General features: G+C 38.4%; 1 protein-coding gene across 7 annotated transcripts in view; it reads left to right on the top strand.

Moving 5' to 3' along the window:
• Window positions 1-16,241, top strand: part of LIN54 (lin-54 DREAM MuvB core complex component) — an 85,224-nt gene extending 68,983 nt beyond the window's left edge. For all 7 annotated transcript variants that reach the window (XM_060187990.1, XM_007518488.3, XM_060187988.1 and 4 more), the window contains exons 9-13: window positions 107-178; window positions 1,726-1,828; window positions 1,941-2,078; window positions 4,725-4,927; window positions 14,279-16,241. In XM_060187990.1, the coding sequence (XP_060043973.1) occupies window positions 107-178; window positions 1,726-1,828; window positions 1,941-2,078; window positions 4,725-4,927; window positions 14,279-14,480 (718 nt within the window). In that variant the 3' untranslated portion in view covers window positions 14,481-16,241. The remainder of the gene's footprint in view (window positions 1-106; window positions 179-1,725; window positions 1,829-1,940; window positions 2,079-4,724; window positions 4,928-14,278) is intronic.
• The last annotated feature ends 8,126 nt before the right edge of the window (window positions 16,242-24,367 follow it).

Raw genomic sequence — 24,367 nt, 5'->3', positions numbered from 1 at the left:
TGCTCTCTGACAGACTGAGCTATATCCCTACTTCTAGTTTTTCTAATTTTAAATTGTTAACCTTTCATTGATTAAAGTTCATTTTGTTGTGTCTGTGTTTGTGTAGCATAATGCCGTCCGAGTCTGCCAGTCGACCCAGAAAGCCCTGTAATTGTACAAAATCGCTGTGCTTGAAATTGTAAGTCCCTTTTCTACTATTTCCTCATTCAGTACAACCAAAGATGCTTTTTTAAAGTAGAGTTAATAAATTTTTTAACAGGCTGATTTCATAATTTCAAGTAATTTAAATAAACATACAAGTGTTCAAACATACTTGGTGGTATAAAAATTACTTTTTCATTCAGAAAGAGATCTAAGTTCAGACTAAAGGCAGTGGCATAGAGACTCAGCAGCAAGAAACAGACATAGCTTGTGTCCTTAATAATGTTTGTTTTTCTTTGTAAATAGATTTAAAATTTGTTTGTGATTAATTTATTAGTACTGGACTATGATTTGACAAACTAAAGACAAAGTAAAGGGCAAGTACTGTTCTTATAGGGGTTTAGAATTCAAAGAAGGAATACTAGTTTAAATTAGTAGGTTTCACCAATAGAAAAAATAGCCTATTTTTCCTCTTTTTTTTTTTTTTTCTTCCTACCAGAGCACTGCTCAGCTCTGGCTAATGATGGTGCAGGGGATTGAACCTGGGACTTTGGAGCCTTAGGCATGAGAGTCTATTTGCATAACCATTATGCTATCCACCCTGCCCCCCTTTTTTTTTCCTGCCTCCAGGGTTATCATTGAGGCTCTGTACCTGCACTATGAATCCATTGCTCATGGGGGCCATTTTCTCCTGTTGCCCTTATTGTTATTATTGCCATTGCCATTGTTGTTTTTGGATAGGAGAGAGAAAAATTAAGAGAGGAAGGGAAGACAGAGAGGGGTGAGAGAAAGACAGACACCTGCAGGCCTGCTTCACCACTTGTGAAGCAACCTCCCTGTAGTTGGAGAGCTGGGGACTCAAACCAAGACCCTTAGCCAGTCCTTGAGCATTGTGCGCTTAACGCGCTGTGCTACTTACCACCCAGCCCCGTTTTTCCTTTTTTATGTTTTTGAGATAATTTATGGGGGGAAATAAGGTCATATAAGTTTTTAATTCAAAATTCTATGAGGCTGTGATTTTTTTTTTTTAAATATTTTGTATTAGTGATTTAGTAATGATTAACAAGATTGTAAGTTAACAGGGTCACAATTCCACACAGTTCCTACACCAGAGTTCTGTGTCCTATCCCCTCCATTGGAAGTTTCCCTATTCTTTATCCCTCTGGGAATAAGGACCAAAATTCTTTTTTTGTTTTGTTTTAAGGTTTTGTTTATTTATTGATGAGAAAGGAGGAGAGAGAAAAAAACAGATATCACTCTAGTACATGTGCTGCTAGGGATCAAACTTAGGACCTCATGTTTTAGAGTCCAGTTCCTTATGCCACCTCTCAAACCACCCAAAGTTCTTTATTTATGGAGTGCAGAAGGTGGAAGTTCTGGCTTCTGTAATTGCTTCTCTGCTGTACATGGATGTTGGCAGGTCAATTCATAGATTTTTATTTTTGAACCATATCATCATGTGGTCAGTAATCATGTTGTTAACTATAACTAGGTAGTTATATTTTACTGTATATATAATGCTATTAAATTTGATGATTTCTGGGTTTATTTTGACAATAACTTACACTGATTTTTATATTCCAGATACTGTGATTGCTTTGCAAATGGTGAATTTTGCAACAATTGTAATTGTACTAATTGTTATAATAATTTGGAACATGAAAATGAAAGGCAAAAAGCAATAAAGGTGATTATTCAACTGACTTTCTAATTTCTTTTTCGTTTTGTAGATGCACAACAAGACTTAATTCCTTTTGCAGTATCCAAATTTAACTTTGATATCTTATCTGTTTTGATAGGCATGCCTTGACAGAAATCCGGAAGCTTTTAAGCCTAAGATAGGAAAAGGAAAGGAGGGAGAATCAGATCGACGTCACAGCAAAGGATGCAATTGCAAAAGATCAGGATGCCTTAAGAACTACTGTGAATGCTATGAGGTGAGATGCTAAAGGGGAAGCGGGGTGGTATGTGTACAGAAAAATCTTGTTTTCCCCCCTTACTGAAGCACTGATCTGCTCTGACTTGAGGTACTATACTGGGAATTGAACCTGTGACCTCAGAGCCTCAGGCAGGGAAATCTTTTTGAATAACCATTATGTTATTCCCCAGCTTGAATAATCAATCATTCGAAAGGAACTTTGGTGACCTGAGAGGTGACACAGTGGCTAAAAGCATTGGACTCTCCAGCATGAGATCCTAAATTTAATCTCCTGTATCACATGTGCCAGAGTAATGCTTTGGTTCTCCCTCTCTCATTAATAAACAAATCTTTTTTTTAAATTATTATTATTTTATTATTATTATTATATTTATTCCCTTTTGTTGCCCTTGTTGTTTTATTGTTGTAGTTATTGTTGTTGTTGTTGTTGGATAGGACAGAGAGAAATGGAGAGAGGAGGGGAAGACAGAGAGGAGGAGAGAAAGATAAGACACCTGCAGACCTGCTTCACCGACTGTGAAGCGACTCCCCTGAAGGTGGGGAGCCGGGGTTTGAACTGGGATCCTTACGCCGGTCCTTGTGCGTTGCGCCACCTGCGCTTAACCCACTGCGCTACAGCCTGACTCCCTTAAAAAAATTATTAAGAAAATAATACAGTTAGCCTAAGGGCCCTAACTTGGGGAATACTTTGGCTTTTGTCATTGGAACCCAGAAATTTGCCAGCTCATAATTTCCTTTTTTATGTTGGTTTTTTAATATGTTTGACAGAGAGAGAGAGAGAGAGAGAGAGAATGCCAGCAGAGCTCCACTACATCCCTATGTGGTTCTTATGTGCTACAGGAGATCAAATCCAAGACGCTTATACTTGCAAACCATATGCTTTAGTGTTGAAACCCCTTCTGCATTTCATAACTGCTTGGTCAGTATATCAGAAGATGTAGATCAGAGCACCATTGTGTTGATATTTAATAAAAATAACAGAATGAAATGGAAACTCTTCAGTGGGCTAGAAGATAGCACAATGATTAGAGCATTAGAATTTCAGATTTTATAGTCAGAGGAATTTCAATATGAATGAAAGTTGTCTACAGTCAAGAATTTTTTAGGTTTTTGAATCTTTTTTTCCCCCATCTTTTTTATTTTATTTTTTCTCTTTATTTATTTGTTAGACAAAGCCAGAAATTGAGAGGGCGGGGGAGAGAGACAGAGAGACACCTGCAGCCCTGCTTCACCACTCGTGAAGCTTTCCCTCTGCAGATGGGAACCAGGGGAACTTGAACCTGGGTCCCTGTGCACTGTAACAGGTATGCCACCATCCGGCCCCAGAATCCTTTTTTTTTTTAATAGTATTTTAATTATTTATTTATTTTATTTACCAGAGGACTACTCAGCTCCTGGCTTATGGTTATGCAGGGGATTGAACCTGGGACTTGGGAGCCTCAGGCACAAGAGTCTCCTTGCATAATCATTATTCTATATACTCCTGCCCCCTCCTCTTTTTTTTTTTTTTAATGTGGTACCAGGGAAAGAAACTAGGGTCTTGCACAGTATTTCCAATCAGCCTCCCCAGTCCAATTTCGTTCAGTTTCTTTCTTTTTCATTTTGTTTTATTAAAGAAAAGATAATGAGATGGAAGAGGTTGATAAAGAAGGGGGGTTGGGTCGGGCTGTGGTACAGCAGGTTAAGCACACATGGCACGAAACTGGAGGACCAGTTTAAGGATCCCAGTTTGAACCCCTGGCTCCCCACCTGCAGGGGACTCACTTCACAGGCGGTGAAGCAGGTCTGCAGGTGTCTATCTTTCTTTCCTCCTCTGTCTTACCCTCCTCTCTCCATTTCTCTCTGTCCTATCCAATAACAACATCAAAGCAACAACAATAATAACTACAACAACAAGAGCAACCAAAGGAAATAAATAAATAAATATTTTAAATCAATAAATAAATCTAGGGCCTCACACGTGGAAAGTTATGCTATTTTACTCTCCAATGATTCTGGGTTTTGAGCATCTGACAAAACAGGTAACTTCTGTTTCTAAATAAATACTTCATATACTGCATATGCTAGAGTGATGATCTAGATTTCTCTCTCACACTCTCATAAATAAATAGATAAGTAAATAATTTTTTTCTTTAAAGAATACCTAACCAGTGGTCCAGGAGGTGGTGCAGTGGATAAAGCGCTTGACACTCAAGCATGAGGTCCTGAGATCAAGCCTCAGCAGCACGTGTGCCAGAGTGATGTCTGGTTCTTTCTCCTCCTATCTTTCTCATTAATAAATAAAATCTTTTTTAAAAAAAGAATACCTAACCTAAGACGGGTAGGTATCATAATGCTTATGCAAATAGCCTTTCTTGGTCCATAATCCCAGGTTCAATCCCTTGCACCACCAAAAGCCAGAGCTAGTCAGTACTCTGGTTAAATAATAATAGTAAAATTAAATTTTTTTTTTTTTAAATGACCAACCTATTCATTTATGGAGTTGACCTATTATAAGTGTTTGTTTCCAATAAGTTTCTCCATTTTGTCTTATGACCAGTTGATTAATAGTGCTTTTATGTAGTAATTTGAGTATGGAATCTATAGTAATGTGTCATTGTTGTTTAATTTTGATTTTTAAGCTTTTCTTTTGTTGATCTTTCAGGCAAAAATAATGTGTTCCTCAATATGCAAATGTATTGGCTGTAAGAATTTTGAAGAAAGTCCAGAAAGAAAGACATTGATGCACTTGGCAGATGCTGCTGAAGTAAGGGTGCAGCAGCAAACTGCAGCGAAAACCAAGCTGTCCTCTCAAATTTCAGACTTGCTTACTAGGCCAGCACCAACTTTGAGTAGCGGAGGAGGAAAGTAAGTTGCCATCTGTATTTTTATGTACTTTTTGTGAGAGGGCAGTATGCTACTCCACCATTCATGATGTTCTTTTTGCTCCAGTTAAGATTGTCAGTACTGTATTCAAGTCAGTACTTTAATACGTTTTATAGTCAGTAATATGACACAGTTATTTATTCTTACCAAAGTTTCTATTTTGAAGCAAAATCGAGTTCCTTCTGTTTTGTTACTTTACACATGATTTTTACATTTTCCTTCTGTCTTTATTTACTTGCCGTGAAGGAGTCTACAATTAAGAGGAAAGTCACCGTCACATATTTATTGTACAATTCTACAGTGCACAGACATGCTTTAGTTCACTGTGCTTATTTTTAATTTCTTTAATTTTATTTATTTAGTTATTGGATAGAGATTGCAAGAAGTCGAGAGGAAGGAAGAGACAGAGAGACACCTGCAGCGCTGCTTCACCACTTGCAAAGCTTTCCCCCTGCACGTGGGGACTGGGGGCTCAAACCCAGGTCCCTGAGCATTGCAACATGTGCTCTCAACCAGGTGCTCCACCACCAGACCCCACCATGCTTATTTTTAATTGAATTTCTCCTTTCTTTCTTTCTTTCTTTCTTTTTTTTTTTTTTTTTTGCCTCCAGGGTTATTGCTGGGGCTCGGTGCCTGTACCACGAATCCACCGCTCCTGGAGCCTACCTTTCCCCCTTTTGTTGCTCTTGTTGTGGTTATTATTGTTGTTGTTGATGTCTTTTGTTGTTGGATTGTACAGAGAGAAATGGAGGAGGGGAAGAAAGAGGGAGGGGAGAGAAAGATAGACACCTGCAGACCTGCTTCACCAACTCTGAAGTGACTCCCCTGCAGGTGGGGAGCCAGGGGCTTGAATGGGGATCCTTACGCTGGTCCTTGCCCTTTGTGCCACATGTGCTCAACCTGCTGTGCTAGTGCCCGACCCCAAATTTCTCCTTTCTAAGATTATTTGAACTCCAAGAAAACCAATATTTATTTATTTATTTTATATATTTATTTCTATGCTTCTTCCTGATTAGTGTCATTACTGGTATTTCATGCTTTCTTGCCTTCTGTTTGCTTTTTATCTGGCCTTCTAGGGTGTTCCCTGGCCCACTTGAGAACCTACCACAAACTAGTTCATTGTAGCTCCTTATTTCACTAGTCTGCTGAGTAACTGAGTAAAAACCTAGAGCTTTCAGGTCAAGTTGACCTATGTTTCATTACTCTCAGTGTTAGTTCTTGCTTTGACAATTAGACGAGGATGCCTTCCTTTCTGAGCCTCTGTATCTTATCCTTAAAATCACTTTGCCGCAGAATTGCAAGGAGTAAAATTCTGCCCAAGTAGTTGGCAATGTCTGGTGTAGCAAATAGTTTAGTAACTCAGATTTAGTTGTTGTTGTTTTTTTTTTTGTCTTTTTTTTTAAATACCAGAGCACTACTCTGCTCTGGCTTGTGTTGCAAGGGATTAAATCTCGGACTTCAGAAGCTCTGGAATGATAGTATCTTTGCATAACCATGTGCTATCTCCCCTGCCCCTTCAGATTTAATTTGCTATAGGTTAATATAAGAATGAGTCTTGCAATTGATATTTCCTTTAAAATGTTTAAGTTGGGAGTCCGGTAGCGCAGCAGGTTAAGCACAGGTGGCGCAAAGCTCAAGGACCAGCATAAGGATCCTGGTTCGAGCTCCCAGCTCCCCACCTTAGGGGGAGTCACTTCACAAGCAGTGAAGCAGGTCTACAGGTGTCTTTCTCTCCCCCTCTCTGTCTTCCCCTCCTCTCTCCCATTTCTGTCCTATCCAACAAGGACATCAATAACAACAATAATAAAAAAACAAGGACAACAAAAGGGAATAAATATTTTTAAAAAGAAGTTAAAATGTTTAAGTTGAAATAGGATCTAATGTCTATAAAAATTTTAGACTTGTACAAAAAGGCATTAGTCCTAATGTAACCTTAAAGCTGGAATATAATTAGCAAAGATTCTTGACTTAGTGAATTGGAAATAGCAGATTATAAGGGTTGTAACAAGAGATCCTTCCTGATTATCTGCTTTTAAATCTAGCTACACTAAAATATTCATAATTATGTCTTCAGTTTAGGAAAATGTTTATGCTATGTAGTATGAGAGAACACAAAATTATATACTATAATCAAAACTACAGGGGGCTGTATAGTGGCGCACCTGGGTAAGCGTACATGTCCCCATTCATGAAGACCCGAGTTCCAGCCCTGCTACCCACCTGCAAGGGGGAAAGCTTCGCAAGCAATGAAGCAAGTACTGCAGCTGTCTTTCTCTATCTCTGCCTCCCCCTCTCAATTTTTTTTTTTTTTTTTTTTAATATTTATTCCCTTCTGTTGCCTTTGTTTTTTATTGTTGTTGTCATTGTTGGATAGGACAAAGAGGAATGGAGAGAGAAGGGGAAGACAAGGAGAGAAAGACACCTGCAGACCTGCTTCACCGCCTGTGAAGCGACTCCCCTGCAGGTGGGGAGCCGGGGGCTCTAATCGGGATTCTTACGCCAGTCCTTGCGCTTTGTGCCACCTGCACTTACCTACCGCCTGACTCCCTCAACTTTTCTGTCTTATAAAAATGAAGGAAAAAGGGGGGGGGAGTGAGTTGTGAATTCCTTGTCCAAGCAACAAGCCTGTAATTGCACCAAGCAATAATCCTGATAACAATAAAACAAATGTAAAAACCAAAAAAGCTTTTAAAAAGTCAAAACTATGAAATACCCTTCCCCACTTTATTAAAAGTTATGTATGGGGGAGTCACAGGCAGTGAAGCAGGTCTGCAGGTGTCTTATCTTTCTCTCCCCTCTCTGTCTTCCCCTACTCTCTCCATTTCTCTCTGTCCTAACAACGACAACATCAATAATAACTACAACAACAATATAAAACAACAAGGGCACTAAAAGGGAAAATAAATATTTTAAAAAATGTTAAAGTTATGTATCGGGAGTCGGGTGGTAGCATAGCGGGTTAAGCGCAGGTGGCACAAAGTGCAAGAACCAGCATAAAGATCCTGGTTCGAATCCCCAGTTCCCCACCTGCAGGAGAGTTGCTTCACAGGTGGTGAAACAAGTCTGCAGGTGTCTATCTTTCTCTCATCCTCTCTGTCTTCCCCATCTCTCTCCATTTCTCTCTGCCCTATCCAACAACAATGACATCAATAACAACAACAATAATAACTACAACAATAAGAAAACAAGGAAAAAAATAAATATTTTTAAAAGTTATGTATCAATAGGGGTCCATGTATTGGCACTCCATGGAAAATTATAAGATGACTCAGGTTTAAATCCTTGGCCCCTATCTGCAGGGGTTAGAGGGAGAAGCTTTGTCAGACCGTGGAGCAGGGCTGCAGGTATCTCTTCCTCCCATTCTCCAGAGAGAAGGGAGAGATAAAGAGGCAGAGGAAGAGAGACATCTGCAGCACTACTTCACAACTCAGGAAGAGGAGACTGGAGACTTGAACTCAGGTCTTATGTATTGTAACATTTGTGCTCATTACATCTTTATCCGTCTTTTTTTCCTGTGTGTGTGTGTGTGTGTAGTGCTGATGAACTGCCTGTATACTTTTTTTATTGACTTGTTTGTCCCTGTCTATCACCTTCCATTAAAAAAAAAAAAGGAGTCAGGCGGTAGCGCAGCAGGTTAACTGCACGTGGCCCAAAGTGCAGGGACCTGCATAAAGATTCCCGTTCGAGCCCCCGGCTCCTCACCTACAGGGGAGTCGCTTCACAGGCAGTGAAGCAGGTCTGCAGGTGTCTTTCTTTCCTCCTCTCTGTCTTCCCCTCCTCTCTCCATTTCTCTCTTTCCTATCCAGCAACGACGACAACAATAATAACTACAACAATAAAACAACTAGAGCATCAAAAGGGAATGAATAAATAAATATTTTTTTAAAAGATTCTTTAAAAAAAAAGAACCTGATAGAGTGGAGTCACACAGGCACTGAAGCCCGCTAATAGCTGTTTAACATGCTGATTTTTGTCTTTTGAGTGCCCAAAACTTTTTTATATAAATTTTATTTATTTATTTACTGGTTAGAGACAGCCATAATTCAATAAGGAAGGGGGAGATAGCAAGGGAGAGAGACAGAGAGACACCTGCAGCCCTGCTTCACCACTCACAAAACTTTCCGTCTGCAAGTGGGGCGGGGGGGGGGGGGGGGGGCTGGGACCGGGGTCTGGAACCCAGATCTTTGTGCACTGTAACATGTGCACTCAACCAGGTGCACCACGTGGCCCCTAAACTTTTTTTCTCTTTAATTTATTTATAAAATAAAAAATATCGACAAGGTAGTCCTGGATGTGGTGCAGTAGATAAGGCATTAGATTCTCAACCATGAGGTCCCAAGTTCAATCCCCGGCAGCACATGTACCAAAGTGATGTCTCATTCTTTCTCTCTCTCTCTCTCCCCTCCTGTATTTCTCGTAGTAGATAATTTTTTATTTTATTATTATTGTTTTAAAATATATTTATTTTTTCTTTGGTTGCCCTAGTTTATTATTATTTTTTTAACACCAGAGCACTGCTTAGCTCTGGCTTATGGTAGTGTGGGGGATTGAACCTGAGACTTTGGAGCCGCTGGCATGAGAGTCTCTTTGCATAGCCATTATGCTATCTTCTGTACCCTAAATAAATTCTTTTAAAAAATAAACACACACACATATACACACACACTGACAAGACTACAGGATAAGAAGGGTACAAGTTCCACCACCAGAGCTCCGTATCCCATCCCCTCCCTTGAAAGTTTTCCTATTCTTTATCCTTCTGGAGCATGGACCCAGGATCATTATGAGGTGCAGAAGGTGGAAGACCTGGCTTCTTTAAATGCTTCTGCACTGATTATGGGTGTTTTGGCAGGTTGATCCATACTCCCAGCCTGTTTCTGTCTTTCCCTAGTGGGCCAGTGCTCTGGAGAGGTGTGGTTCCAGGGTACATTCGTGAAGTCATCTGTAGTGGCCAAAACTTTTATTTACTTTTACTTTTTTGCAATTTTTATTTATTGTTGAGTTTTTTAGTTTTTAAATATTACATAATGAATGCTAATGTTTTAATAATAACACAGTATTCTGTATTTTCTTTTTTTATTATTTATTTTGAAAGGGAAGGAGAAAAGGGGTAAGAGAGGGAAAGACCTGCACTGTTTCACCACTCATTAAGCTTCACTCTGCAGGTGGGGACTGAGGGCTTGACCCTGGGTCCTTGCACACTGTAATGTGTATGCAGCCAGGTGCACCACCACCTGGCTTATCATATTCTCTTCTTGTTTGTTTAATTTTTATTTATTTTAGTGAAAGAGCACTGCTCTGCTCTGGCTTATGGTAGTGCTGGGGATTAAAGCTGAGACCTTAAAACCTCAGACATGAGAATCTTAACATAACCATTATGCTGTCTCCCCATCCCCTTTTAATATTCTTTTTTTTTTTTTTTAAGTTTTTTTTTCCCTTTTGTTGACCTTGTTGTTTTATTGTTGTAGTTATTATTGTTGTTCTTGATGTCATCGTTGTTGGCTGGATAGGACAGAGAGAAATGGAGAGAGGAGGGGAAGACAGAGAGGGGGAGAGAAAGATAGACACCTGCAGACCTGTTTCACCACCTGTGAAGCGACTCCCCTGCAGGTGGGGATCCGGGGGCTCGAACCGGATCCTTTCGCCTGTTCTTGTGCTTTGCGCCACGTGCGCTTAACCCACTGCACTACCGCCCGACTCCCCCCTTATAATATTCTTTTTTTTTTCCCTTATAATATTCTATATTTTCCAATTTGAAAGTTTTCTTTTTGTTTTTAGTGATTTATTTTCAATTATGTCATAGCCAAAGACCTCAATTACCTTCTCATTAGTATAATGAGAAGGCCTTAATAAAGGTCTTAATTTCAGATTTCATTTAGTTTATTTTGCAGTTCACTTCAGTCATTGATTGCTTAGTACTTATAAGATATATAGTTGCCTGGTTTCTTCTCTAAGATGCTTTCAGACTTGATTATAAACCTCCAGATAGGGAGTTGGGCAGTAGAGCAGCAGGTTAAGCTCAAGGACCAGCATGAGGATCCCAGTTTGAGCCTCTAGCTCCCCACCTGCAGGGGAGTTCCTTCACTGGTGGTAAAGCAGGTCTGTAGGTATCTATCTTTCTCTCCCCCTCTCTGTCTTCCCCTCCTCTCTCCATTTCTCTCTGTCGTATCCAACAATAAGGACATTAATAACAACAATAATAATAACTACAACAATAATAAAGGGCAACAGAAGGGAATACATAAAGATTAAAAATAATTAATTGAAAAAAAAAAAACCCAAGCTAGGAAGTCAGGAGGTAGTGCAGCAGGTTAAGTGCACATGGCATGAAGCGGAACAACCGGCATAAGGATCCTGGTTCGAGCCCCCAGCTCCCCACCTGCAGGGGAGTTGCTTCACAGGCAGTGAAGCAGGTCTGCACGTTTCTATCTTTCTGCAGGTGTGCCCCCTCTCTATCTTCCCCTCCTCTCTCCATTTCTTTCTGTCCTAACCAACAACGACATCAGTAACAACAATAATTACTACAACAATAAAACAGTAAGGGCGACAAAAGGGAAAAAATAAATATAAAAAAAACTCAAGATAGAAAACCTCAGAATGAATTGCTCTAATTTGATATTTAGAAGTTAAAGTTTTATGAATGAAGTTCCACCTGTAGTGGTTGGGAGGTGGTACAGTAATAAAACATTGGATTATCAAGCATGAGGTCCTGAGTTCAATCCCAGCAGCACATGTACCAGACTGATGTCTAGTTATTTCTCTTTTTTTTTTAATTTTTGTCTTTATATTTATTTATTCCTTTTTGTTGCCCTTGTTATTTTATTGTTGTAGTTATTGTTGCAGTTATTGATGTCGTTGTTGTTGGATAGGACAGAATGAAATGGAGAGAGGAGAGGAAGACAGAGAGGGGGAGAGAAAAATAGACACCTGCAGACCTGCTTCACCGCCTATGAAATGACTCCCCTTGCAGGTAGGGAGCCGGGGGCTTGAACCAGGATTGTTATGCTGGTCCTTGCACTTTGCGCCACCTGTGCTTAACCTGCTACGCTCCTGTCCAACTCCCTTTCTTTTTTTAATTTATGAGAAAGATAGGAGGAGAGAGAGAGAACTAGACATCACTCTGGTGAGAGTCCAATGTTTTATCTACTGTGCCACCTCCCAGACTACTCTGGTTATTTCTCTCTCTCCTCCTATGTTTCTCATTAATAAAATATTTAAGAAAAGAAAAGGAAGGAAGGAAGGAAAGAAGGAAGGAAGGAGAGAAACTCCTCCTGTAGAACAGTATAGGACAGGGGTAGATAGCATGATGGTTATGCAGAGACTCTCATGCCTGAGGCTCGAAAGTTCCAGGTTCAGTCCCCTGCACCACCATAAACCAGAGATGATCAGTGCTCTGGTAAAAAACAGACAAACAAAAAAACCAGTATTTATCACTTCTCTGTTGTTTTCTGAGATGAAGCACTGAAATACTGTATGTATGGGATTGTTTATTTGAATAAATAATTTGACTATAAGAACTGCTTAATTTTCAGTGCTATTGAAAAGATAGCAGTTCCAATTCACAGTATCACTCATTTATTTGTTTAGCATATATTCTTGGGAGTGTCTTTATGTGTTATTTATTGTTCTGGGCAGTGAAAATATAACTTTAATAAAATAGAATACTGGGAGTCGGACGGTAGCGCAGCGGGTTAAGTGCACGTGGCGCAAAGCACTAGGACCGGCTTAAGGATCCTGGTTCAAGCCCCCGGTTCCCCACCTGCAGGTGAGTCACTTCACAAGCAGTGAAGCAGGTCTGCAGGTGTTTGTCTTTCTCTCCCCCTATCTGTCTTCCCCTCCTCTCTCCATTTCTCTCTGTCCTATCCAACAACCTCGACATCAATAACAACAATCATAACCACAACAATAAAACAAGGGCAACAAAAGGAAATAAATAAATATTTTAAAATATAATAAAATAGAATACTATTGAGCCACCATTCATGAATTAGAAGAACTTTTACAGAAATACCCAGAATTAGGGGCCTGGCAATGGCTGACTGGAATTATAAAACAATACCCTAGTCTACAGGGCCAGGCAGTGGCATACCTGGTTGAACATACACATTATAGTACACAAGTACCTGGATTTTAAGACCCCATCCACACCTGTAGAAAGGGAATTTCACAAGTGGCAAAACAGTGCTGCAAGTGTCTCTTTTTCTCTTCTACTTCTCCCTTCCCTCTAAATTTCCATCTGTATCCAAAATAAATAAAATTGAAAAAAAAATAATCTAGAGATGGGGAAATAACATAATGGTTATGCAAAAGTTTTCATGCCTGAGGCTCAAAGGTCTCAGGTTCAGTCACATATACCACCATATGCTAGAGCTGAGCAGTGCTCTGGTAAAAAGTAAGTAAACAGGGAGTTGGCCAGTAGCACAGTGGGTAAAGTGCACATGGCACAAAGAGCAAGGACCGGCTTAAGGATCCCAGTTTGAGCCCTGTCTCCTCACATGCAGGGGAGTCACTTCACAGGGCAGGTCTGTAGGTGTTCCTCTTTCTCTCCCTCACTCTGTCTTCCATTTCTCTCTGTCCTATCCAATGACAACATCAACAGCAACAGCAATAATAACCACAACAATAAAACAAGGGCAACAAAAAGGGAAAATAAATAATAAAAAGTAAGTAAATATTTAAAAAATACTCAGTCTACATGTATAATTACATTATTTAACTAAATAATCATTTTTTATTGATTTTATTTATTTATTACCAAAGCACTATTCAGCTCTGCTTTATGGTATTGCGGGGAATTGAACCTGGGACTTCGGAGCCTCAGCCCTGAGAGTCTCCTTGCATAATCATTATGCTACCTATCCCCACCTGATAGTCATGTTTTGTAAATAACGTATTTTATATAAAGTGCTATAATTCCTAAACAATACTTTAAAAATCTACTCTATAACAAAACAAACCTAAGATTTAAAAAATATATTTATTTTACCTAATAGGACAGAGAGAAATTGAGACGGGGAGGGGAGATAGGGAGAAAGAGAAATACCTGTCGCACTGCTTCACCTCATGAAGCTTCCTCCTGGCAGGTAAGGACTGGGGGCTTGAACCTGGTTCCTCGAGAGTGGCAGCATATGCACTCAACAGGGCATACTAACACCTGCAGGCCTACCTTTTTAAAGTTCTTTAGAATGTGCTTATGGGCTTACTGCACAGCTTGTGCTGCTTAGTGTACTGGTGATTCATAAAAATTCCTATAGATTTCCAGATGAAAGAATATCATCCACTTCTGTTTTACTCAGCACCATCATCTTCTTTTTCTTTTACAAACTATTTCAGATTGCCATTTACATTTGTAACCAAGGAAGTAGCTGAAGCCACATGTAATTGCCTTCTTGCCCAGGCAGAACAAGCAGATAAAAAAGGAAAATCAAAAGCAGCAGCTGAACGGATGATTCTGGAGGAATTTGGAAGATGTTTGATGAGTGTCATCAACTCTGCAGGAAAAGCAAAAAGTGACCCTTGTGCAATGAATTGCTAACTCTGGCAAATAAGACTGACATGTGGAGCAATACAGAAAATTTTGGTGCAGGAACACTTGATTTTCTGGAAGAGAACTTAACAATTATTGTATTGTTAATTCAGTTCTTGTGAGACCTGAAATATTATTGAAAAAAATTTTAAATAAGGAAATTAGTACATTTAAACTCTTGGTTCAGTCTGCTTATGGCCCCTTCTAAATTGAATTTTTATGTATTATATAGATTTTTTTTATTTATTGGGTTTCTTTACAATTAGATGTCCTATCCTTCTGATTCTACTGACAAAGAACCTTTATAAATTCCTATAATTTATATTGTATGGCGCTGTATGACTTTGTTCTAGTAGGAAAATTACCAGATAGGCATTGGTGTTACCCACTCATTCTTTGGTACTACCTAGAATACAAGCAGATAGAAAACCTACACAAATTCTTATAAAACATACTCACATAACCTTTTGTGTTTAAAAAAAAAAACACTATCTTTTAAAAAAAAGTCAACTTTTTAGGTTGATGCTGGAATATTATCAGAAGAGAAATATCAGAAGGGGAAGTAACCTGTAGGTACGCTTTTAAAATAAAGACTTTTAAAAAATATACTAAAAGTGTTAAAAGAGTAAATTCTCAAAAATTGGGTAATGTTTCCGCACTAACGTGTGAGTAAGAAATGCTCTGGTATGTTTTGATTTTGTTTCAAGGAGATGGTATTTGAAATGATAAGTCATCCAAGTGATTGCTGGGTACTACTAAAATGAAAGGTGCACATAGGTTGATGTGAACATAGTAATAACATTAGAAACATCATCAGGTTTAAGATTTGTCTTAGACTGAGAAAGAATATTGAAGCTCTAAGAGATGAATTTAGGGAACTTCCTTTTTTTCATTGATGTAAAAGCTCTCTTTAGATTTTTGAACCTAAGAGGTTTTAAACCAATATATGACACTTACTTGATTTACTGAAAAGGGCCTCCAACAAAACTTTCAAAAAATATCATGGGGTTTCTTTTTATGAAGGAAGCTTAACATGGCATTACTTTTAGTCAGTGGCTTGGTAAGCTGAAGATACGAGGGGTTTTGTTTTTGTTTTTTGTAATTACTAAAATAGCTAAATCATTTTCAGTAATTCAAAAGCTTTATGAATTTAAGATTCTTTTATGTCAAGAAAAAAACCATGTTGGAATTCAGGCATTTTGTTAGGTACCTTAGTCCTGAGTAATTATTAGTATATAATTATTGCATTTCCTACAAAGAATATATAGTTATATGTATTAAGTGTGTATATATGTTCATATGAACATTCAAGATATAGGCAATAGAAATTTAGTAGTTCAAAAGGGGATTCCGTTATTAAAGTATCTTCCTTTTGAAATTTGGATTTATAAAATGATGTGCAGTAACTTTAATTGTAGATAGTGCAAACATTCTTAGCACCTCACTATAGTATGTTTAAAATTTGTATAAATGTAAATTAGTGTAAGGATAAATAATATCTAATCAAGTTATTTTTCAAAGGATTACAATACATTTTTGGTCTATACCTAAACTTTGTTCATTTTGTACATACTCTGTGTTTAATTCTAATTGCACCTTGTGATGTGTATTTATATATACAGTGTGCAGAAAATGTTTGTGAAATTTGGAATACAATTGTAGATTATGTATGATGGCATTGCTTGAGAATGTTTTGCTTGTAAAAATTGAAGGTGCAATCAAATGCTACTAGTTTTTCTGATTTTTAAGAAACTAAACTATTAAGCCTTTTCCTTCTGTGTAGTACTAAACACCTTTTTGTATGTAGGCATTTGCATCAAATTGCTGACAAGATTAATATTCACATTAATTCAACCATTTTAAAAGGCTATTTGGGGGAGGGTTGGGCATATAATTTTTTAGCTCTATTTACATCCCAAAGTAGAAAGATTAAATTTATATTTACTAGAGCTATTCAAAGAAAACACTTTTCTATATTGTAAAAACAGGACAGCAAAGTAAATCATACAGAAAATAAACATTTATACTATTCTGTAAAAAAAAAAAAGATTTTGCATTTTTCTTCAGTCTACCACTTTCAAACATTTAACATGCAAGAAACTTTTAATTTGATTATAGTAAATCTGACATTTTTGAAAGCATACATCTGAAAATAAATCTATCATTTTGCCCAATTATCATGAGCATAAATTATTTTGAAATGAAAATATTTAAATGTTTAACTATTTTCTAATTTCCTTTTCTCTTAAAAAGTAAATGAAACCTGGGGGCCAAGCAGTGGTGCACCTGGTTAAGCGCTCACATTACAACGTGCAAGGACCCAGTTTCAAGCCCCTGGTCCCCACTTGTTGGGTTGGAAAGCTTCATGAGAAGTGAAGCAGGTCTGCAAGTGTGTCTCCCTCTCAACCTTCCTGTCCCCTCCCAATTTCTCTCTGTCTCTACCCAATAATAATAATTAAAAGGGGGGGAAAACCTATAGGCTTTATCTCTGGATTATATGAGAAGCAAAACCTTAAAATTTATAGATAAGAGGACAGAGCAGTGACTTTGGTAAAAAACAAAGTCTTACAACAAAGTTTTCTGTTTTATTATGTAATAGCAATCATTAAGAAAATGCACGTTTTTTGGTGTTTTTTTTTTTTGCCAGAGCACTGCTCAGCTCTGGCTTATGGTGGTACAGGGGATTGAACCCTGGGACTTTGGAGCCTCAGGCACGAGAGTCTCTTTACATAACCATTTTGCTATCTACCCCTGCCCAGAAATGCACTTTCTGTAAATGCGTTTTCAAACCAGTACTTCTAGCCCTGTGATCACATTGCATCCTATAAGAATTTTTTAAAATATTTTTTATTATATTTGTTTATTGGATAGAGACAGCCAGAAATTGAGAAGGCAGGGGGTGATAGGAAGGGAGGGAGACAGACACCTGCAGCCCTGCTTCACCACTTGCAAAGCTTTCCCTCTACAGGAGGGGACTGGGGGCTTGAACCTGGGTCCTTGCACATTCTAACGTGTGCCCAGCCAGGTGTGCCACCACTAGGCTCCCCTATAAGCATTTTATATTATATAAGAATTCTGAGGAGCCGGGCGGTGGCGCAGCAGGTTAAGCGCCTGTGGCACAAAGCGCAAGGACCAGCATCAAGACCCCCGTTCCAGCCCCCGGCTCCCCACCTGCAAAGGGTCACTTCACAGGTGGTGAAGCAGGTCTGAAGGTGTCTGTCTTTCTCTCCCCCTCTCTATCTTCCCCTCCTCTCTCAATTTCTCTCTGTCCAATCCAACAACGACAGCAATAACAACAATAATAATAACAATGACAATAAACAAGGGCAACAAAAGGAAAAAAATGAATTAAGTTAAAAAAAAAAAAATTCTGGAGCAGTAACTCAAAGGAGAAGGAAGCCCATCAGTTAAAAAAGCATATGTAAACTACCTAGCATGTTTTACCCTGGAATAAAAGTTGACCCAATATTTAAAAAATATAATTCAGGGCCAGAAAGTGGCTCATCCAGTAGGGCACATTACTATGTGCAGGAACCTAGGTTTTATCCCCAGGACACCACGGGAGAAATTTCAAGAATGATGCAACAGTGCTACAGTGTCTTCACTCTCTTTTTGCTTTTTCCTCTCCCTCCCTCTATCTAGAGATTAGAAAGAAAACAATGGGCACTGGGAGCAGTGGAGTTGTACAGGCATTGAGTCCCACCTTAATCATGGTGACAAAAAAATAGCAGGTAAAAACAAACAAACAAACATGAATTCAGGGGCCAGGCGGTGGCACGCTTGGTTAAGCACACACATTATATTTCATTCAAGCCCCTGGTCCCCACCTGCATAGAGAAAGTTTCACAAGTGGTGCAGTAGAGCTGCAGGACTCTCTGTCTCCTCTCAAGTTTTCTCTACCCAATGATAAATAGCAATATTTTTTTTTAAATGAATTCACTGCAACATACAAGAGAAAAGTTATGTGATCATTTTTAAAGCCGCAGAAAAATTACTCCTTGAATAGACTAAAAGTTCATGTATTTAAATTAATGCTTTAAAAGTGAATTGATATAAAATATGTTAAAGATGGGGCTTTGCAAATAGGCTACCTTTAAAAAAAAACTTTATTTTTATTGAAAGGACAGAAAGAAATTGAGAGCAATGGAAGGAGCAGGGATCTAGACCGACACTTAAAAGCACTGCTCCGCTCCACTGATTATGAAGCATCCCCCTGCAATGTGAAGACTGGGGATTTCAACTGAGGGACTAGTGCATGGTAACAATGTGTTCGTTGTATGCCACAAGCCGGCTTCCTACTTTTATTCTTTTTAAAGATTTATATTTTATGAGTGAGAAGACAGACCCTAGACAGAACCTGTCATACATGATGCCAGGGAGCAAACCTGCAACCTCACTTGCATATCCAGCAGGTGCCAGTGCAGTCTTCCAGGTTCCAAATTGCTACCCTTTAAATAAGATTTATTGAGGGGGTTGGGAGGTGACGTACCGGGTTAAGCACACATAGTACAAAGCTCAAGATTCTCCACAAGGATCCCAGTTCGAATACCTGGCTCCCCACCTGCAGGTGTCTTGTCTCTTTTTTTTTAAAAAAGATTTTATTTATTTATTCATGAAGAAGATAGGAGTAGAGAGAGAATGAGACATCAGTCTGGTACATGTGCTTCCAGGGATCAAACTCAGGACCTCATGCTCAAGAGTCGAAGGCTTTATCCACTTCCACTATACTATCTCCCAAACCACATCTCTTCATCTTTTTTTTTTTTTTTTTTTTTTTTTTTGCTCAGCTCTGGTTTATGGGGGTGCGGGAGGATTGAACCCAGGACTTTGGAGTCTCAAGCATGAGAGTCTCTTTGCATAACCATTATGCTATCTACCCCCACCCTCTTTCTCTTCCTATCTTCCCCTTCTCAATTTCTTTCTCCTATCCAATAAAAATGAGAAAAAAATGGCTGACAGGAGCAGTGGATTCGAGCCCCAGTGATAACCCTGAAGACAAAAAAAATTATCCTGGTAGAGCTCTTGAGTAAAAATACAAAACAGCTTTGGCTACATTTCAGATGTTAAGACTTTGAGGTAAAACAAATATATTTTTCAGTGAACAAAACTCAGCTTTTACATGTCCATTAGTCTTTTGCAGTATTTAGTTTTATGTAAGACTGATTATACTTTATGGCAAATTCAGTTTTCATACGTGGATGTAATGTGCTTGTATGTTTTATTCATTTAAAACATGTTTTTCTATTTTAAAGAAATTTGGGTATGAGAATGGCAGAACTGTCATTATAGTTTTTGTTTTTTTCAGCAGAGTTATTGCTAGGGCTTGGTGCCTACACAGGTGGTTATTTTCTTTGATAGAGTGAGAGGTAGAGACAGAGAAATACCCACAGCACTGCTCCAAAGTTTATGAAACTTTTCCCTACCATGCAGATAGAAACCAGGAGCTTAAACATAGTAATGTGCACTATACTGGGTGAGTTAGCACTTAGACTCTATCCTTAGCACTTTTTCTACCTCCTGATTATTTAAACTTTTCTTAAATTTCTGGAGGGGGGGGGATCTACTGTATATATAGACTTTTTTTCATACCTGTTGTCTTAATCATTTCCAGTTTATTAATCATAACCTGTTAAATTCCATATTCATTTAACACAAAATGTTTAGCCTTCTAGTAAACATCAATAGACTTCAGAAGCAGAAGTTGAAATAAAGCTTCTCATTCTTTTATAATCATTGGGTTCTTTCAACATGGAGTCAAGCTTCCACTTTATTATAAAATGGTATTTTCAAGTCCAAGAACAATGGACTGAAAATCACACCATCAGTATTCTAGTTTTCTTCCCAGAGTATATTCTCCAGGTTTATTGTATAAGGAACTCTCACACGGTTCATATGTTTATCTTCTGCCTAGAAAAGTGTAATTATTTCTACTTTAGTGAACCCTGGCAAAGGATTTTGTAATGTCTGATATTCTAATTTTCAAATTCCACTTAGGCTTATATGTGAGTTTACAAAAAATATATATATATATATACATGGGGGTTGGGTGGTGGTGCAGCAGGTTAAGCGCCTGTGGCGCAAAGCACAAGGACCAGCGTAGGGATCCCGATTCGAGCCTTCGGCTCCCCACCTGCAGGGGAGTCACTTCAGAGGTGGTGAAGCAGGTCTGCAGGTATCTGTCTTTCTCTCCCTCTCTCTGTCTTCCCCTTCTCTCTCCATTTCTTTCTATCCTATCCAACAACGAACGACATCAACAGTAACAATAATGGCCACAACAAGAGTACAATAACAAGGGCAACAAGAGGGGGGAAAATGGCCTCCAGGAGCCGTGGATTCATGGTTCAAGCACTGAGTCTCAGCAATAGCCCTGGAGGCAAAAAGAAAAAAAATATATATATACATTCAAGGTTTTATAAGTAGCCTGCCAACATCCTTTTTTTTTTCAAGGGTTCTTTTCTCTTTTTTTCCATTTCATAAATAATTTTTTTATTTCTTTATTGGGGGATTAACATTTTACAATTGACAATAAATACAATAGTTTGTACATGCATAACATAACATTTCTCAGTTTTCCACATACAACCCCCACTAGGTCCTCTTGTCATCCTTTTTGGACCTGTATTCTCCCCTCCACCCACTCCAGAGTTTTTTACTTTGGTGCAATACACCAATTCCGGTTCAGGTTCTACTTGTGTTTTCTCTTCTGATCTTGTTTTTCAGCTTCTGCCTGAGAGTGAGATCATCCCATATTCATCCTTCTGTTTCTGACTTATTTCACTTAACATGATTTCTTCAAGCTCTATCCAATATGGGCTGAAAACGGTGAAGTTACCGTTTTTAATAGCTGAGTAGTAGTGCAGTGTATGTATATACCACAACTTGCTTAGCCACTCATCTGTTGTTGGATACCTGGGTTGTTTCCAGGTTTTGTCTATTACAAATTGTGCTGCTAAGAACATAAGAACATACACACAGATCTTTTTGGATGGATGTGTTGGGTTCCTTAGGATATATCCCCAGGAGAGGATTTGCAGGATCACAGGGTAGATCCATTACTAGCCTTCTGAGAGTTCTCCAGACTGTTCTCCAGAGGTTGGACCAATTAACATTCCCATCAGCAGTGCAGGAGGGTTCCTTTGACCCCACAACCTCTCCAGCATTTGCTGCTGTTACCTTTTCTGATGTATGACATTCTCACAGGAGTGAAGTGGTATCCCATTGTTGTCTTTATTTGCATTTCTCTGACAATCAAAGACTTAGAGCATTTTTTCATGTGTTTCTCGGCCTTTTGGATCTCTTCTGTGGTGAATATTCTGTCCATGTCCTCTCCCATTTTTGGATGGTGTTATCTGTTTTCTTGTTGTTGAGTTTGGCAAGCTCTTTATATATTTTGGCAAGTTCTTATCTGCTGTATGGCATGTAAAGATCTTCTCCCATTCTGTGAGGGGTCTCTTGGTTTGATTTCTTTTGCTGTGCAGAAGCTTTTAATTTGATGTAGTCCCATAGGTTTATACTTGCCTTAGTCTTCTTTGTAATTGGATTCATTTCATTGAAGATGTCTTTAAAACTTATGCAGAAATGAGTTCTGCCAATATTTTCCTCTAAGTATCTGATAGTTTGTGGTCTAACATACAAGTCCTTGATCCACTTGGAATTTACTTTTGTATTTGGTGAAATATAGTGGTTCAGTTTCATTCATCTGCATATTTCAACCCATTTTTTCCAACACCATTTGTTGAAGAGACTCTGCTTTCCCCATTTAATAGTCTGGGCACCTTAGCCAAATATTAGATGTCCAAAGGTGTGGGGGTCTTTTTGTTTTTTATTATAGCACTGCCCAGCTCTGGCTTATGGTGGTGCTAGGGATTGAACCTGTGACTTTGAAGCCTCAGGCACAGAGTCTCTTTGCATAACCATTATGCTATCTATCCTACCCCCCCATCCAATTTTATTTTTTCCAACATCCTTTTAAAATTGTATTCTTAATTGTTTTTACTAGAGCATTGATTAGTTCTGGCTGATGGTGGTTCCAGGGATTGAATCTGGGACCTTGCAGAGTCTGTTTGCACTACAGATGTTCCTAGCCCATAGTCTTTCAGTATTAAATATAAACCAAAGTTGTTGAGGCTTTTTTGTTTGTTTGTTTTTGTTAGTTTGTTGATGTAGTCTGAATATAAAAATTGTCAATGTTTTGGTTTCTGCTAGTTGCCATTCTCTCATCTTTAAAGTATGTCCTATTGTATTACTCAGTCTTAAATTAGTATATTCAAAGACAGCACCAGTTGGTCAATCTGCTCCTACTGACTTGTAGCTTTGTAGTGTTTGGATGGCTCTGAAATGCTGCAAGTCATACCAAAGTATGAGCAAATATTTTTAATGTGCAGAATCAGAAGTACTAGTAAGTCAGGACTGGCTGCAAAATTATCTAATGTGTAAAATGGTCAAATTATGAAGCTTAGGAAATTTGACTTTAAAATAAATGTTAACCAATTACTCTCAGATAAAACTTACGTTTTTGGTTCCTCATTTGGATGGTTAGCCATTATTACTTAGCAAATGCTTGAATTTATTGATATTAGCAAAACTGGAGCATCTGTAAGCCTGTAAGCAGTTTCCTTTATTTCAGTGTTTCACTCATTTTAGAATGCTGTCTTAATAGGCTACATCTTTTACTTCTGATCTTTAAGGAAAAGGCAACTATATCCTTTAGTAACTTTACCAAATGATTGATGGCACACATTTCCCCATCAAAGAAATGCTCAAATCTCCAAAGAGATAAACATGCCCAGAAAGTTCACATAACGTTTTCTGTTGAAGATTGCTGAGATCCCACTGAAGTTGCTGCTTGAGATACTCCTTTCATTATCTGTGAACAACACCGATATTGTTGGTCTCCTCTCTAGTCTTTGTTGAAAGAAAGAAAAAGTGTTGCTGTTGAAACCTGGGCTGGGTTTACATGTAGGTAGCCATTTGGAATTTTTTTTTTTTTTAATTAAAATGAGGTAAAAATACCTTAAATGTTACAGTAGTCTTAATCTCTGCAGAACTATAGCCAAGTAGTCAAATTCTACATTTTCAAACATATGTTGGTATGGTTACCATAAAATACTCCAGTTTGTCCTAATTGAAATGTTTATCATTTAGATCAGAAACCAGTTTTGCCTGTAAGTTCACTAAAAGATTAACATTGCTGAAGGGGAAGGAAACTTTGAAAACATGTACTATATCTACCTTGCTTCATAGATTAGGAAACTGGACAGAGGGTAAGCTGAGGCCAGTGCCCCACATTTAGCTGTTATTTACATATAAATGTGAAATCCTGCTTTCCTTTGAGGGCTTTTATAACTGCTTCTTAGAGCCTGCAGGGGCAATTAAGGTTTCTGCATTTGTCTGCTATACACAAAGTCCTAGACTACTATTTTAGGAATAGGAGGGTTTTTTTTTTTTATAATAGACCTAATTTTCACAGATTGTTTTTGTGTCTGTCTGCAAAATTCTTTTCAATTAGTTGTAAGGTACATCAATTTTGGCTTATGGTGGTCTTATAGCTTATGAAATTGAACTTGGGTGCCTAAGGCTTGAAAATCTGTTACATTAATCTGCTATTTTTCTGTTCTCAATCTGGAAGTTTTTGTTTTGGATTGGTTTTGTTCTTTACCACAGCACTCCTCAAGTATAGCTTATGATGGTGCTGGGGAATAGAACCTGGGATATCAAAAGATCAGGCACTAAAGTTTTTTTGAATGACCATTATGCTATCTCCCTTGCTTTTTTTTTTTTTTTTTTTTTTTTTAACCAGAGCACTGCTCAGCTCTGGCTTATGATGGTGCAGGGGATTGAACCTGGGACCTCAGAGATTCAGGCATGAGAGTCTTTTTCCATAGCCATTATTCTAT

Source organism: Erinaceus europaeus, chromosome 3, assembly GCF_950295315.1.
Source record: "Erinaceus europaeus chromosome 3, mEriEur2.1, whole genome shotgun sequence".
Taxonomy (NCBI): domain Eukaryota; kingdom Metazoa; phylum Chordata; class Mammalia; order Eulipotyphla; family Erinaceidae; genus Erinaceus; species Erinaceus europaeus.
The sequence above is the reverse complement of the archived record's forward strand: the minus strand, read 5'-3'. Positions and strand labels throughout refer to the sequence as shown.